The sequence below is a fragment of the Scaptodrosophila lebanonensis genome, unplaced genomic scaffold (assembly GCF_003285725.1).
Source record: "Scaptodrosophila lebanonensis strain 11010-0011.00,11010-0021.00 unplaced genomic scaffold, SlebRS2 tig00000053-arrow-pilon, whole genome shotgun sequence".
NCBI lineage: Eukaryota > Metazoa > Arthropoda > Insecta > Diptera > Drosophilidae > Scaptodrosophila > Scaptodrosophila lebanonensis.
Window position 1 is genome coordinate 10,827,124 of NW_022060548.1, and position 17,605 is coordinate 10,844,728.

Here is a 17,605-nt window from a genome sequence, read left to right on the forward strand (position 1 = left end):
ACAGTATTTTGTTTACAAATGTTACGCATATAAGAATAAAAGTTTAAGCCAAACATGGGTATATTGTTCAACACTGCGAATACATTTTACAACACACGTTTGCGATATTTTCGGCATTTCTCACATCACTAATCAGAAGTACGACGCGTTCTTATATGTTTGAGCTGTGCGCGTTGCGGAAGAAAAGTCTGTTTTTATATAAAATACCAAAATTTGCACATGTCAAATAGCATAAACGAATAGTGTAACTGTGCTAGCAATATACAGTAATAAAATGTAAGTGGAAAACAATAGTAAAACACGGTGAAATTGAGTTTTTCTCGTTTTTGTTCTACCCACCTACTTTGTATGTATGTGTGTATGGCGTATGCAGTGTTAAGTACAGAATTTAAATTGATTTCAAAATTTTCAATCAGTACTGAAACGGAATGTGTACGTGTTCTGAGCTTTTAAGGTTGTTATATTATAGCAGGCACTGTTTTTAATATCAAATGTAATGGTGCAGTGCGAAAATTCATTCATTGACTAAAGAGAGCGACCCTAGCAGCGTCTTGCTTTAGTAGTAGTGGGCACACACCGACGGTGTTGCCGTGCTGCTGCTTATTGACGCACACATCTACATGCATTCATACATATGTATGTATATACCGTTCGTGCAGTAATTAATTAACTAATTGCGATGAGCATAATGGTATTATCAAATACATTTTGCAACATATGTACACACCTACATACATGCCTATGAAATGTGGTACGACTTTAACTATTTTTAGTTAATTTGTAATCATTTTGTCCACTCACTCACGCCTACTACTGACCGCATCAGTGTTATGCCTAGCGTTGCTTTGAGTGCATTTTCTTCGGCGGCGCTGATTTGATTTATTTAGTTGTTCCCATAAATTGCCAGTTAAATATGTGAATTTTTTGTTCAACTTTCTACAAAGTTTTCCTGTTCATGTGTAAGTGCACGACGAGGTGTTTTTCATCGATTAAACTTCTATTAAAGTTATATAAAATAAAAAGTAGCTGGAAATGAAAAGTCAATAGTTGGGGAGGTGTACATACGTGAAGAGAATTCATTGAGAAATGGGGTGCAGTGTAAAAACAAAAATAAACATCGCGTGTACGTTTTTTTTCTTTTATTCCTATTAACACTTCCATTTTATGCCACTATGGAAGCGCGTGTGTGTAGTGGAACATCGATAAGACTTTGTTGTGGTGCACGCCCAAAATATTTTTTCTGTGGTTACATGCGAAGATACATATGTACATACATACACATGTATGTATGTACATATTCATATATGTATGTACGTGTTTATGGCTAGTGTCGCCAAGGTTAATTTGTCAGGTAGTGCGTGCTAATTCTCCAATTTCAATTATCCTCGTTGGTCTGTAATTTAGTACGAATTTGTTTTCTCGTTTTTGTCCCCCATATTAACAAAACATGCAATTATATTGCATTTATATACATTATTCTTCGTGTGTAAAAATATTGTGTAAATAAATGCCACTTGTTGCTGCCTGCAGTAGTAACAGCGTCTGTCGCAGCTGTCTGTTAATTCGAATGTTAACATACATACACATATGTATATGCAGCTCTGTTAACAGCATGCACCGAGCTTGTCGCTATCATTTTAGCGAATTGAACTCTTCTCCATTTACATACTATACAATATATGTATGTATGTATACTATATATGCATGTACATACATATATACACTTTCAACACTTTCGGAATCACCGCACCTAAATTGGTACAAATTGGTTCTGAAGCTGCTGATGATCTAACGAATGGTGCTAACGAATTTCCAGCCCGCATGTACATATGATATTCTAGAATCTAGAATATAGCTTGTAATTAACGTGTTCGGGTTAAAAGTAACAATCGAAATGTAATATATGGAGTAGTAGAACTGCTTCATGAAAAAATTAAGATTTCTTCCATCTGCTTTTAAGTAAATTCTTATCTACATATGTATGTGTACAATTAAAACAATCATTTCTTAAATAAAGAGAATGCATAAATGTGTATGTTCATATGTAGATATGTACACATGCTATCTACATATAGAAATACAAGTGCTTGTACATATGTACATGTTTGGTTTTTTTGTTTTATCGGATTCTCTGTTTGTTTTTTATGTAGGGGTCTTGTGTATTATGCGGCTTATCTGTAGATTACTCATTTATGAGTAAAACGCCCATTAGTTTACTTGTGGCTAAACATGCGACTTATCAAGAAGTCTGTGTTCCCCTTTTAAAATTCGAATTGTGCGGAACCGAAATGGGTAATGGTTCTCATATCCAGAAAACGATCCCAAAAAACGCAAATACCCAAATAGTGTTTTGGAATTGAACACAGATACCGATTAAGATTCAGGGACATTCCTAAATACACATTAGATGCACTTCATTTACTTCTACTTTGAAAGAGTACAATTTTGCGTGGAATTTCAACGGCAAAGTGTATTGAATGTACCATTTAATTAGTTTTAATGTTTAATTTAATTTAAGATAACTCTTAAGTACATTTTGTTAACGGTTTTTTCTGTGCAGGTAATGTGGAGGCAGTGAGTAGTTGTGCGTTTGTTTTTTTTTTATAAAAATTCTCCACAAAAAATTAACAATTTTTTGCTAAATAGAGTTAATATTCAATTAATGGAGCCATGCCAATAGCCAACGAAAGTTGTCAGCCACATTACCTTCTTCGACATAATTCCCTGTTTCTTAAAAATTAATAATTAGCATTTATTCCTGCGTTTAACAAGTGAAGTTACGAGATAATGTGCAATTTGAAAACCAATAACAATAATAATAACAACGACAACAACCACTCACAAACGCCGCTGTAAAAAAAACGCATTACCAAATACAGAAGAAAGCCGGCTGCAAAAAAAAAAAGAAAAAAAAGAACAGCAGGCCAATAAGAATCTTTTTGCATTTTTCTCTCTCTCTCTCTCACTCTCTTGTTCTCTTTGGATCGATCGCCAGTGCTGCCCAGCATATGTCGCATCCCATCACAACACTTGATATGGCAATGCCATCGTCGTCATCAACCGCAGGAGGCGTCGGCATCGAAAATAGCCGTAAACGTTCGTTGGATTCAAATAACGCAAATCAAGCTGCATTATTGGCAGCACGCGTCGAGCCGAAATCAATAATTGAGATACATATCTCTAATGATACGGCACACAAGAAGGTTTGTCTGGAGCACAAGGAAGTTGAGGCAGTTGACGATACAAGTATAAAGGCAGCAGCGGAAACACCTGCAGCTCCGGCTTCGGCTACGGCTCCGGAAAATGAGCAGGAAAAGAAGCAGGATAAGGACTTGATCGAATTAACAGCAGAGGAGCAGCAGCTGGATGAGGAATATCGTAAGAATTGCACCATATTTCTGCAGCATTTGCCGTGTTTCAAGCTGCAACAGCCAACGGATGTAGATGCCTCGACCGTGCCACGCATACCGAAGTGTCGTGAGTGCCGGCGTCGCCATATAAGCAAAGCTGCCACCTCCGTCAGCGGCAATCACAATAATAGCAACAGCAACAATGATGTTTATTGCCGATTCTATGAATTCCGACGCTTGCAATACAATGCAGCTGGAGAATTGCGCGTTGCGGGCTTTCCCAATCCCTATAATGAGCCGACACCGGCGGATTTTAGCGTGTGGCAGCCGGATGAGAAGACAGCTCCCACAGCCGGCTACATGGATATACAAGTGTGTCGCTACATTTTGCTGCATGCTGGTGATCAGTTCTGCTATTTGTGGCGACAGGAGGCTGAAGCTTTGAAGCTGCACGAGAATCCCGACGATACCATCGCCTGGAAGAAGGCTGTCCAGGGCATTCGCGAGATATGCGATGTGTGCGATACAACGCTCTTCAATTACCACTGGACATGCAACAAGTGTGGCTTCGGGTTGTGCCTCGATTGCTTCAAGGATCGCAAGGACGGCCAACGGTTGCGGCGCGTGGAGAAGGAGCGTGGACGTGACGAGTACCACTGGCTACTCTGCACCGATGACGATGCGGCAGCAGCGGGTAAGCAGCAGCATGAGCTACGATCCTTGATGCTCACCCAAATCATAGCTGGCGATTCGCTCAATGTCCTGGGACGTCTGTTGCACGATGTTCGTACCTTGTGGCAGGTGCCGCAAGTTTGTGGTTGTTTGCTGAGCAAGCAACAGGTCGATGATCCGGAGCTGACGGCTCTCATTCAGGACATGATTAAGGAGTCGCAGCTGAAACAGCAGACAAGCGCCTCCTCCCTAGCCACGGAGCAAACATTGCGACAGCAGCAGCGTCTAGAGGAGTTGCATGCCAAGAAGCTGGAGTTTGCTCGAGAACGCGGCATTGATTACGTGCCAGGACGTGTGTGGACTAAGGAGACGCTGGGCAAGGATCCAATAACGAGTGCATTCGACAATTTCAAGCATATTAATTTCTTGCGTAAAGGATTGGCGGGACTTCGTCGCTTTTTGCCGCCACGCGCCATGACCTTGGCACATTCCACCCAGTTGGCTCCAGGAGTGCCACACGAATGGCTTTGCGATGGCAAACTCTTGCGTCTCACTGACCCCATGCATCCCGATAATCGTGTGCTCTACCAGGATGTGTGGAAGTGCGGTCAGCCTGTAATGATATCTGAGGTGGCACGTTCTCTTAATTTGGATCTCTGGCATCCGGAGGCATTTTGTAAGGACTTTGGCGACAAACCCAATGATCTGATTAATTGCCTCAATGGCAACCTGGTACCCAACCAGCCCATGCGACACTTCTGGGAAGGATTTCAGTGCATAAGTAAACGATTGCTCGACGTTAATGGCAAACCAATGTTGTTGAAACTCAAGGATTGGCCGCCCGGTGATGATTTCGCCGAAATTATGCCCACACGTTTCGCAGATCTGATGAAGGGTTTGCCCATGCCCGAGTATACGTTGCGTACAGGGAATTTAAATATAGCCAGCTGCTTGCCCAAAATGTTTGTACCCCCAGACTTGGGTCCGAAAATGTATAATGCCTATGGATCTGCTTTGCATCCGGATAAGGGCACCACAAACTTGCATTTGGATATCTCGGATGCGGTCAATATTATGGTGTATGTGGGCATACCTAAGGATGAAGACAGCAAGCCGCAGTTGGCGGCCACACAAAAGGCCATTGCTCTTGGGGGCTGCGACTACATAACACGGGCCCGTTGTCAGGATCCCGATGTCCTGCCAGGCGCATTGTGGCACATCTTTCCGGCACGTGATGCCGACAAAATCAGAGACTTGCTCAACCGCGTAACGCTAGAAAAGGGCTTCCGCTTGGAACCCGATCATGATCCCATCCACGACCAGAACTGGTATTTGGATGATAAGCTGCGCGCCCGTTTATTCAAGGAGTATGGCGTGGAGGGTTATCCCATTGTCCAGTGTCTTGGCGATGCCGTCTTCATACCGGCTGGTGCCCCGCATCAGGTCCAAAATCTGCACAACTGCATCAAGGTGGCCGAGGACTTTGTATCGCCAGAGAATATTACACATTGCTATCATCTCACGCACGAGTTTCGGCGTCTCTCGCATTCGCATACGAATCACGAGGACAAATTGCAAATTAAGAACATTATATATCATGCGATCAAGGATTGCTGCACCATATTGACGCGCGCTCTGGACGAACGAATCGAAAGTGAAATGGCAAAAGTGAGGGGAGAAACGTAAAGAGAAGTCTGCTCATTCTCCAGGCTTATTCGAATTATTTGTCACGTCTAAAGATATTAACTTCATACATAATATACATATACATATACTTAAATAACTTATACTCACAATTTATGTCTAGAACTCTTATTTACAAAGTTTGTGCAAATAAAACGATTTTAAAATTTGAATTCCCGAAATTCTTGTATGATGATAATGATCATTATATTCCCAAAACAAGAATACAGATACTTAAAATGAACGAACCATATTTACACAATCACATAACATCACAGAAAATTTCCTTACAAATTAAATTTTATACACGGATCTTGAATATAAAATCTAACAGTAATTAGGAAAATATCTGTAGATATAGCATTGTTTTTGCTTTCGAATAAAACAACATCATGTTTATGACGAAAGATCTCAATCGAAGATACTGAGAACCATCACTGGGGCACCCAGGTACATACGAAGTGAAAATATCCGGAAAGATTTAAATGTGGGAAAGATTTAAAGATGAAATCGCCAAGGTGAAAGCAAAGTACCAGCTCAAGATTCGACGACACGACTCCGACGGGCCGTAATTTAAATATTTAATTGTAATTAATTAAATAACTATATTAGATTAAGATTTGACTACTTATCGTAAGTCTCCGTGAGAGAAGATTCGATAAATAAAGAAAACTTTATGAAAAACCTTAGCAATTCAGCAAACTTGTGTGCAAATTATTTGCGGTTCTGCTCCAGCTTCTCAGTGTCTTTAAACAAAAATGAATTGAGGAGAGTTCAACAAAAATGTTCTTTGTTCTTGGATGAATTTGTACTTTTTAGCAGCAATTTTTTATTGAATTGCGTACGGCTCATTAGGCAGAATTGTAAGTAAGGAATAGAGTGTTTAAAAGAAAATTTTATGAACTTACTAACTGGTTATATATGTATGTACATCTTTATATTTGTGTTTAAAAACCGTGCTGCATTAATTAAATCTTGATTTGTAATATTTAAAGGAGTTTACCGTTTCTATTTATTTATTAACTATTAATATATAACTACAATTATACTACTATTTATATTAAAATTTTATAATGTGTTGCTTTTAAAAAATGTATCGTTTGGAATAAAACCTTTTGTTTGTGTAATATTTTTCAAAAGTCAAAATCTAGAGAATGTCAGAATGTTCCCTTGATGTGTGGAAACACTTTTCAAAACATTTATTAAACATTTAGATAAATTGTCGTCGTTTAGATTATTGCAGTTTATTTCAACCATAACTACTTATGTTTTATGTTTTCCAATTTATTGACATTTTTGTTGAAAGATATCCCCAATGTGGACGTGAGATTGCATTTTTTGTTTGCCCTCCGATGTTTCATGAAAGTTATTTTTTGCAGCAAACACCAAGTTTAACGTCCAAGAAGCGAGCGCCGAACGCTGCCACAAATGCCTTGGCTATTTCAAGCCACGTTTGCTGAAGATGATGATCCAAATAGTTGAACTTGCACTAGGCTCCATGAGCATTACTAGGCTTTAGGAAACTCAAGTCAATTATAGAGTAATACGAGCAGAAGAAGGCTTCGATAAAACCACGAGCTAACAACCTATCGAAGGAAGGAATATTGAATTTATTTTTACACAAGAAATCAGAAGGAAGAAAGGCAAAATGACGGTGGATTTTAATGATTATTTTTGGGTAAGTCGTGCGACTTCACTATTGACATTGGCATTGGAATCATATTTTGCGAATTCTATATTCTTTAAAATAGGGCGATAAGAACAATGGGTTCGATGTGCTTTATCATAACATGAAATTCGGCTTGGTGGCCAGCAAGGAGCTGTCCGAATTTCTGCGCGAGAAGTCCAGCATTGAGGAGCAGAACTCGAAGATGATGTCCAAGTTGGCGCATAAAGCAAGCACAGGGACACTAAACAGCACATTTGCGCCTGTGTGGACCATACTTCGTACCTCGGCAGAGAAGCTGTCCACGCTGCACATGCAGATGGTGCAGAAACTATCGGAGCTGGTCAAGGATGTGGCCAAATATGCCGATGAGCTGCACAAGAAGCACAAAACGGTTAAGGAGGAGGAATCTCAGACTCTGGAGTGCGTGCAGGCAATACAAACATCGACAGTGGCGGTTCAAAAGTTGCGCGATCTCTATGCCAGCAAGGTCCTTGAATTGGAGAAGCTGCGCAAAGACAATGCCTCGCATAAAGATGTCGAGAAATTGGAGACGAAGCTTAAAAAGCTGCAGGATGATTACAGAGCCTTGCTCGACAAACACAATCCCATCAAAAACGAGTTCGAGCGTCGCATGACTCAGACCTGCAAGGTGAGAGATTCCCTTCTTGAACCTTGAACCTTAGAGATTCTAACATTTGTGCGACTTTTCAGCGATTCCAAGAGATCGAAGAGGTGCATTTGCGTCAGATGAAGGAGTTTCTATCGACATATTTGGAAATGTTGCAGAACAATCACGATATGGTGGGTCAAGTTCATTCCGATTTTAAACGCCAATTTGTGGACATGTCCGTGGACAAGCTCTTGGAGCAGTTCGTCCTCAACAAGTACACGGGACTGGAGAAGCCGGGTATGTAAAACACATCCTTCCCTTTCGATTACCCATACTCACCCACGTCTATTGCAGAAATGCCTGAACTGGAATTTGTCCATCTATCGATACAGTCGGGCTCGGCCTCGTCGAGACTTAATCAGTCACATGCTTCCGTTACCGCCTCCAATTCGAACTCTGCAGCCAGCATACAGGCAGCATTGCGAGCAGGCGGCTCAGCCATCGGCACTGCCGGTAGTCTAGTATCCATGGATCAGCGAGGAGGTGCGGGCGGTGGAGGATCTGCCGCTGATGCCTTGGCGGGCATATCGCTGGGCAGCGGCTCAGCGGCAAGTGGTAGTATTCCCTATGCGGATGATGCCATTCTGGGTGCCAGCTTATCGTCGCCCCGACCCACATCGCCGGACATGCTGAGCGCCGCTGCGGCTGCAACGCCCGCAGGCAGTCAACCGGCACCCACGAATGCTGCTGTTTCTACAGTCAAGAGTTTGCGATCGTGGTTTAGCAAGCAGCCACAAGCACAGCCAACTGGTGGCAATGCTGGAAATTTCGGTATGGCTGCCAATGGTTCTGCTAGCAACATCAACAACAACACAAGCAACAACAACAACACCACAACCACAACTGGCACAACAAACGCCGGCACCACCAACAACATCACCACCAATATCACCAAAAATTCCCTTAACTCTGAGCTTCAGGATATAGATCAAGGTTCCATTCTATTATTTTCTTTTGTTTTGTCTGCTTTTTATTGTTTCTCTGTTTCTTTAATGGTTTTAATTGGTTTTAGTACATATCTCAACTATATGTGTGTTACTCTAAACTCTATATTATCCAGACTATCAACTAAGTGTCTATCTCTAGTGTTTAATACTAATATAAAATGCAATTGTCCATCATAATTCGAATCATCTGTATATATTGTACATACCATTAGGTGACAATTAATTTGAAATGCTCTCTCTCTATAGAAACAACTGGATATATGTGAATATTCCACATTTACAGATAATTTTAGTGTTTTAAGTGGAGTGTTTTTTTTAGAGCCAAGCTTTCATTGAAAACTCTCTCTTGGAAATGTCGGTTATTAATGCATCAACATTTATATTGTATAGGGCTGCTCTTGATTTGTTTGTTACTAGTGATAGATTTATTTATTTATTTTATGTCCAGCAAGTATAATAATGGATAATCCACATCTGAGTGTAGTCTTCATGATGAACAATGAGGGGATAAAGAGATTTGATCATCAATTAAATATTGACAAGCCTTATAGATTTAGAAATGATTGAAAGGTTTATTGATTTATGAGTTTGAATGCTTCCGATCACAAAGAGACAAATAAGAAAGAACAACATTCGCGGGGAGAACTTTTTTATAAGACGAACTCAAAAGGTATACATACTCGTTTTCTATTTCATTAGAGGGCCTATTATTATTATCAATAGCTGCTCCTTATATCCAATTCGATAGAAGATTAGATAAAACAACTGAATTGAGTTACTGAATAGTCAAAAGGTAAAATAATAACGCAATTTGAGATTTGAGGATTTGTATATTTTGACGTTATATTTAAGTTCTTTTAATCAATTTAGATTTAAGAGTCTTATATTCTTTACCGCCGCTCTATTTCTGTTTCTCTGTAAATTAATCTTTTTTTCTACATGTGTTTGTCTCTCTATCTGTATATTTGATTTATTTATAATTTGATTTTTTTAATTTACGCACTAAATGTCCCCGAAATTAAACACTCAAACACCAGCCGAAGCATCTCACTAAATGTTCACAAACACACACCTGCACCCACACATTTGCACATACACGCCTAACGCACACTTAGGAAAAGAAAAGCAAAAACACTCAAGAACTCTCTCCAACTCTGTTCTCCAGTTAATAACACTAATAATATTTTTTTCGTCTCATTTCTATTTATGCGCTGTGCTTTGTTTCTCTGTCATGCCTGTTATGCCTTGCATTATTCAAACACGCACTCCATCAACTAAATAATTGAAAATCCACAACAAAAACAAAATATCAACACCTCTAGATCAGCAGCAACAACAAACACAACAGCCGGCTGAGGCCTTAACGCCAACTGCAAGTGTCGTTGGCAAAAAGTATTTGAATGCAACGACGAGTGAGCAACATTTATCGAAATCATTAAATGAACAAGATCATCATCTTCATCATCAACAACAACAACAACAACAGACTGTAATGGGCAATGCCGCAACAACTACAACCACAGCAACAGCAGCAACAACAACAACAACAACAACAACGTCCAGGCGTACAACGTCACTCTTAAATATATTCACATCAAATTCTCAGGGTAAATGAAAAACGAAACTCGTGTGCCCAAAATCCAAGCCAAACCAAAAAGAAAAGCAACTACAATGCACTATATTTTGTAAATTTATCTACCATTATTTCTATTTTATTTGTAATGCTAATTCATTGTTTTTATTTAAATTTTTTACTCTGCACGGCTTCAATTGAATTGTTTGGATATATATAATTTTATTCAAAATTTTGTGACTTGCAAGCTTTCTAACAGCCCCACATCATTATTTGGTAATGCACTTTTTATGGCGGTGTTTGAGTTCCAATTTATTTCTTCTCTATATACTCAGACTCTATATATAAGATTATTTATAATTGCATTCCTCATCATGGATGCTCTTTAAATTTATGTGTTGAATATTTTTTAATTGCTAGCTTTTTTGTTTTAGAACGAACATTGAGGCTTTTATCTGAATAGCAGGAATTACAAATGCTGTTCAGATTATTAACTAAACGGGGATTCATAAATGAAATTATACAGCTTTATCTGACGGATTTCACTTTTTAAAGGACAAATATTAAACTAGCTTGCAAACATCCGAGCTCCACTAAAAACTTTCCAAAAAAAAAAAAAAAAAAAAATTTTAAAAAAAAATTAATAATAATCACTGAATTGTCTGATGTTAAGGCTTACGTCAACTACGTTACTTACTTTTCTAGATTTTAATAATCAATAAGACGTTTGTTGAAAACGAGGTTCTTTGCTTTTTCGAAAATCACAAAATATTTAAGAAGTAATAGCTTCTCAATTTATCACTCAATTTTAGAGCAATCAATAGAACTGTACCGCAGATGTATAAGTTTTTCGGGAGTTTCTTTTTGTGAAAATTTTAAAAAGCTTTTGAATTTGTCGAGGTCGGCTCCAAGTTTTGGGACTTAATTTTTTTTTACAAAAACATTGTCAGTCAACATTCGGAGCCTTTTCAATTCAAACAAACAAACATTCATTTCATTGTTATAATATTAGTAAAGATATGGTTAATCAGTCATTTCATTCGGGTTCTAGGAAATATTGTACTTAGTTGGCCGGTGTTCGTTCTACTTTTCTGCTGAATTTCTGTAAAACGCCTACTTCTATAAACATAATTATTTATGTATAAGTATATGTATATTATTGTTAGTTATTCTGATGATTTACACAGAAATTGTTAACTAGAGACAGTGGTGTTGTTGTACATAACAATATTTTTATTTGTATATGCTTCGGTTTCAGCTGTCGTTTGTTTGTCGGCATCAAAATATTTGAATTTGAATAAAATGTGCATTTTTGTGTTTTGTTTCAAAACAGTTTCGGGCATTTTGCGGAGTCGCCGCGACAAGACGAAAACGAAGAAATCCAAAAAGAAGAAGGACAACGATGCGGCCGAGAACATTCAAGAGGAGCGTTTGGCCAGGTGAGTTCATCAGCTCATCAAATCGAATAATATAGTATTGTTGTCGAATGTTTGCTACATATATTATATTATTGTGCTGTGCCCATCAGTGTGGAGCGCGCCAATAATACGCTGCTCGACTATGATGATCATGGACGCGTTATGAAAACTCAAAATTCCAGCGGCAGCAGCGCGGGCGGTGGCTTAGCTGCTTTGTCGGCAACCTCGGCGCAGGGCAGCGTTGATTCGGCGGGTGCCAGCAGCAGCATCGGAGGCAGCGGTGGAGCAAGTGGCGGCGGCCTGGCCAATGCCATATCAGCCTCGGCAGGAGCGGGCGCGGCAGCAACGGCCACAAGTGGAGGCACAAATGTGTCGGGCACTGCAACTGGTGGTGGCTACGAAGTGGACGAAGAAGGCTTCAGCATACAGCCACCGAAGGAGATTGCCTGGGAGGAGGGTCATGACAAGTGTAAGAGTGTTATGATTCCTACAACTATAATGGGCTATAAATCTTAATATTTGCATTATAGCTGGCAGTTTCTACTCTGACTCCGATACGGATTCGGATAACGACAAGCCCGAACGTCGCATACATGTGAAAATCAAGCCTCTGAAGAATGGCCAAGCACCAATGTCGGCCAGCGTCGATGAGCTTCGTGCCACCGTGGAGAATATATCGCTGTCGCCTACGGGCGGCTTTTCGGTGCGTAATCCGGCTTTCTCAAAATACCCTTTGTGATAAGACCTAACACCGAAATCAAAAATCGGATCGACGCCAAATTATATTTCTGTGTAATGCCAAATTTTCACAGTCCAAAGATATTCTATTTTCGAGCTCACACCACACTAGTCCGCTATAAATTAATGAAGGTTTTTTATTTTCGGAGCTTAAAATTGTTTGAAAGTTCACATTCAAAATTAATTGTAGCTACCTTCTTGTGTCTCGAACTATTTACTAGATGAAATATATTAGCACTTATTTTGATATTTAGAGTGGATAATCTCTATTAATTGTTAGATCGTTGCTTTAGTGAAATCATTTAGACTCCATTTAGCCGAAACACATTTTTCATTGGCATTCCAATAGAAAAACTTTAAAACTTTCAAAAGTATTGCGTGTAATTTATTGAAAAATGTTAAAGTTCATGGGTGTGTAGATAATAGTCCGAGCTTATATTCAATATTAGGAGTAATTTATAGATCTCTCAAAATAAGAAAACGGTCGTTGGAGTAGTTGGTGTTTGAGATTTCTAGGGTCAGGACGCGAGTTAAAAAAACACTTTATTTGCTGTAAAGATATTGGATTCAAATCAACAGTTATATTCATCAATGTGTCGGAATTAGTTAACCAGTTCATCTGCAAATATAAAAAATAATCTCTCAGTGACTCAGAGACTTCTGTAAATAGATAACCAGTCGCATACCATTCATGTAAAATAATAGTTTAAAAGGCAAGAAGTTTATTGTTATATACAATTGATCTGTCTCATATCGGACAAAAGGGATTTGCTGAGCATTCTGGCTTCGGCTTGGCAATTCAACCATGAAAGACTTATATTGTTAAAAATGGAAAGTTCAATGGCAAGGAAATTTCAAAACTATATGCTTTGACCTTTTGAATGACCATTAATAAGTTGTTCCTTGTTGTCCCAACAGCATCACAGCCAACAATTGCAACAGGCCCGTGCTCCATCGCGTCAGCAATCGCCCGAGATTTCGAATGCCTCTACACCCACGGCTAGTGTCCATCCATACGCGCCATTGCAGAGTCCGACGCTCTCTAACAACAACAATGTGGCTGCACACAATGCATCGCATAATCGTTACGCGGATTTGGGTGATATATTCTCGGAGCTGGGCGAGGTGAGCTCCTCGGCACCCGCTTCGGCCACACTGAGCAAGCAGAGTAGTCGTCAGATACCCACGCCCACTTCGGCCGGAGGCAGCAGCATTGCTATACCGCGTCCGCCGTCACGGCGCTCAGATATGATAGCCATTGGCCCGGCTGCGACGACGGCCACAACAAATCCGGGACGGGGGCGCATGAGTCCGTCGCCGATGAATCGCGCAGACAGCATTGGCAGTCTGGAGTTCCGCACGGCCATCGGGGGTGTGGGTTCGTCGCGTGGACCCTCGCCACTTACCATTGGCATATCGGACACCATACCGCTGGCGGTGGCATTCCATGAGATTATACACGCCTACTTTCGGTAAGAATGTGGACAACAAATTTGTCTGGACTTCTTTCTAACTGCTTGTACTTTTTTTTTTGCAGGGGCAGCGACGAGTCGCGTTGCCAGGTTAAGGTCTCCGGCGATATGATGCTTTCATTCCCAGCCGGCATTGTCGGCCTGCTAGCAAATAATCCCAATCCAGCCAAGCTGGGCTTTCGCATTAAGAATGTACAAAATATGGAGAATTTTATACCAAATAGCACGCTGGTGCAAATGTAAGAAGCTAACCATCATCATCATCGGCATTCTTTTCGCCCTCAACTGATGAGCTTTATTTAAATTTTTTAGCGATCGCCAGCAGTCGAGCGCCTTTAGCACTATGCTCGAGTTCAATATGCAATCGTTGACGGCGCTGTTGCGCCAGCAGGCCGAGAAAAATCCTACAGCGTCCTACTTCAACGTGGACATACTCAAGTATCAGGTGCGCACCAAGCCGGGCGCCTCGTCCTGTCCCTTCCAATTAGTGAGCTATTGGAAATGTGAGCCCAGCTATACGGCGCTCAAAATCGACTACAAGTACAATAATCATGCCATGGCCAGTGCCTCACCTTTGCTGAATGTGACGCTGTCAGTGCCGGTGAATGGTTCGGTGCGGAATGTCCAATCAAAGCCCCATTCGGCGTGGTAAGCAATCAAATACATATACTCCATACTTCTCGATCAAAAGTTGATAGTTTTTCTTATTGGACACCTAATTAAAAATATTGGTTCTCTATATTGCAGGCTGGGGGAATCGAATCGTTTAATTTGGAACTTCACGGACATATCGCAAAACTCACAGGACGGCGGCGTGGGAACGTTGCGGGCGCGCCTAGAGCTGAACGATGGGCCTTCAACGCCGGCCATACTCTCAACACAGTTCAATTGTGAGGGCACCACGCTCTCGGGCATTGAGTTTGAGTTGCAGGGCAGCGGTTATCGTCTGTCTTTGGTCAAAAGGCGGTTCGTTTCTGGTAAGTCATCGATGTTTACTTAAACACAATTGCTTACTAAATCAATCGAACTCTCCATTTAGGTAAATATGTGTGCGAAGGCGATGGAATACGTAGTGGTGCCACGCCCACGCCGCCCTCGGTGGGTTCCAGCAGTCCGTATTCGGCCAAATCGAATTAGTCTAAAACATTTATACGAAGAAGACAACACACATGCACACATTTATATAGCCAATAAAAAAATGCGAATGTTAAGGCAATAGGCTCGTGAAATTAGCCAAAAAAAAAGTAAGAAACTAACAAATTTTAATTCTATCGATTGAAACGGAAAAGACGAAACGAACTAAATTTAACAGATTTATTGCAAATTTAACGAATAGGCATTGGTTTTCTACAACTGGCACTCTGCTCAGCTTCATTATTTTGTTTGTTTTGTTTCGCGTTCACACAATTCTGTGCTCGTCTGTCAGTTCGACTAATTGTTGAGATACCCACACCTGTACAGATGTCTGTTGGGATCGCCTCTGGGCGATGAATTTTTGATTGAATTACGATATCCGCAAGACACTGGATGTGTATTATTTGTTATGCATATGAGACATATTTAACTAAAAGTGTATTTATTATGTTTAACTGAATATTATATGTGAACACACACACACAAACAAGCATATACGTACGTATGTAGTTATGTAGATATATAAACAAACACACACACACACACTCACACACAGACACCCAAATACATATATACACCCACACCGTACAGCGTATGGGGAAATGTTGATTTTATGCTCATTTTTTATACACAAATACACAATCACACACACACACACACCTACAACAACAACAATAATGTAAAATGTATTAAAGACAAAAATGCAATAAGAAAATTATTATTTTTAAAAGCAACCGTCATTGGTTTTGTTTTTGGAAATATATGTTACTCCTTTACTCTTGGTGGGTGAGTACTGGTGGGAGCACCTTTTTTGGGGATTAAACTATATGCCTTTTCCCTAAATAAACCAGTACTAGCAGCTAGGATAGGTTAACAAAAGTACATACACATTTTTAAAAATGAATAAATACTAAATAAAACAAAATTAAAAGTATAACTCATAAATACCAAATGTTCTTCGGACATCCTCGAAAACAACACAACTTACAGTTCTTTTTCCACCAATAGGTCATATGGCTGCTATACAAAATATTGTGACTGTAGTATATGATCTGTAATAAACAAAATCTGAGTGGAAAAGACCAAGTCTAGAAACAGAAACTTAGCTGTTATGGTTAAAAGTTCTCGACGTTAACTCGCACTGAGAGACGGATTGGATTCGTTTCGCTGTGATAATCAAGTATGTACTTTTAACACTTACATTTGCCTTTTTATTTATACCATTCAACACTATGTATAAAGATATAAAGTCATATAGCGCGTACACATTTACTGATGTACTTTTCCAATTATCGCCGATTTAGCAAAAAGTTTTAATAGTACGGAACATCTAGTTCAGAAATAATACCTAAAAATGGGCACCAGAGTTAGAAAACCCACTCCTGTCCCGCCTAAGCCTTCTCTAGAATATGAACACCAAGTTTGGTGATTATAGATGCTTCACTTTCCGAAATCCTTTCACGAATAAATACACTTTATGGGATCTGCCACGCTTCCATCTGTTCGAGCTAAATTAGTTGAATTTTTAGATGAAATATGAATCTAAATACGAGTATTTAAATATATACCATAATTTCTTCAATACTGTAATTTACGTTTTACTACGATTTTTACCTTATAAAGCTTAACTAAATCGACAAATCTAGGTATACATTAAATATTTTTTTTTAAATAAGAAATTTACTTTCTTTCGTAACTAAAAAATTAAAAAAAAAGTAAACTATTTCTGGGCAGAAAAGTAAATTTTTTTAGGAGAGTCACTAAAGTGTAGTACTACTGTTTCTCTCCAAATATTATTCATTAATATATTTTAAATATTTTTGAATTTTATTTGCGAATTCATTTCGATAAGTAATCTACATAATTAACGCATTAGAGAAACTAAAAATAAACACCATAATTACAAAAACTAAATAAAGCTAAAGTCACAGACTTAGTTCAGTAGCTAAGACCCGAAACTATATCGGACCAGACCAACTAAGTCTCATTTCATAAAAGTGATTTCAAAGCGGATGTGGAAATAAACTTTCCAAAAATTTGCCACCATATCATCTGCTGTTTAATGTGGATTAATATTTTTTCTAAAATGGCGAAGTTCATAATCCCATGACTTAATCCAGAGCTTAGGAAACTATAAATTCATATTACTTAAAAAAAAAGAGAAGAACTTTGCAAGTCACCAATTGTCTGTTGGATGTTAAGGGATCAGTGACGAATTGAATCTAACATTTTATTTCTTATTTAAACTTGTAAACTTTGACGTTGGTTCCTCCATTAAT

The 17,605-nt window shown here is 39.4% G+C and overlaps 2 protein-coding genes and 1 pseudogene across 5 annotated transcripts; all 3 read left to right on the forward strand.

Moving 5' to 3' along the window:
* The first annotated feature begins 149 nt into the window (after positions 1–149).
* LOC115624419 (F-BAR domain only protein 2) lies at positions 150–16,060 on the forward strand. Of its 4 annotated transcripts, none has more exons than XM_030519155.1 (14): positions 150–276; positions 7,085–7,383; positions 7,457–8,023; positions 8,086–8,281; positions 8,339–8,977; positions 10,314–10,598; positions 11,898–12,003; positions 12,093–12,451; positions 12,513–12,685; positions 13,639–14,192; positions 14,258–14,431; positions 14,505–14,840; positions 14,940–15,169; positions 15,232–16,060. In XM_030519155.1, exons 2-14 carry the CDS (start codon positions 7,354–7,356, stop codon positions 15,327–15,329), a joined length of 3,747 nt encoding a protein of 1,248 aa, XP_030375015.1. In that variant the 5' UTR covers positions 150–276; positions 7,085–7,353; the 3' UTR covers positions 15,330–16,060. The 4 variants fall into 4 exon arrangements, with proteins under 4 accessions (XP_030375015.1, XP_030375016.1, XP_030375017.1 ...); XM_030519156.1 differs by having other exon boundaries at positions 8,339–8,815; XM_030519154.1 differs by lacking the exon at positions 150–276 and adding an exon at positions 6,958–7,028 and having other exon boundaries at positions 15,232–15,329.
* On the forward strand, positions 156–5,887 carry LOC115624421 (lysine-specific demethylase 3B). The gene is made up of 2 exons (XM_030519158.1): positions 156–276; positions 2,996–5,887. Exon 2 carries the CDS (start codon positions 3,009–3,011, stop codon positions 5,706–5,708), a length of 2,700 nt encoding a protein of 899 aa, XP_030375018.1. The 5' UTR covers positions 156–276; positions 2,996–3,008; the 3' UTR covers positions 5,709–5,887.
* Positions 16,061–16,438: 378 nt separating the features above from the next.
* Positions 16,439–17,605, forward strand: part of LOC115623525 — a 41,255-nt pseudogene continuing 40,088 nt past the window's right edge.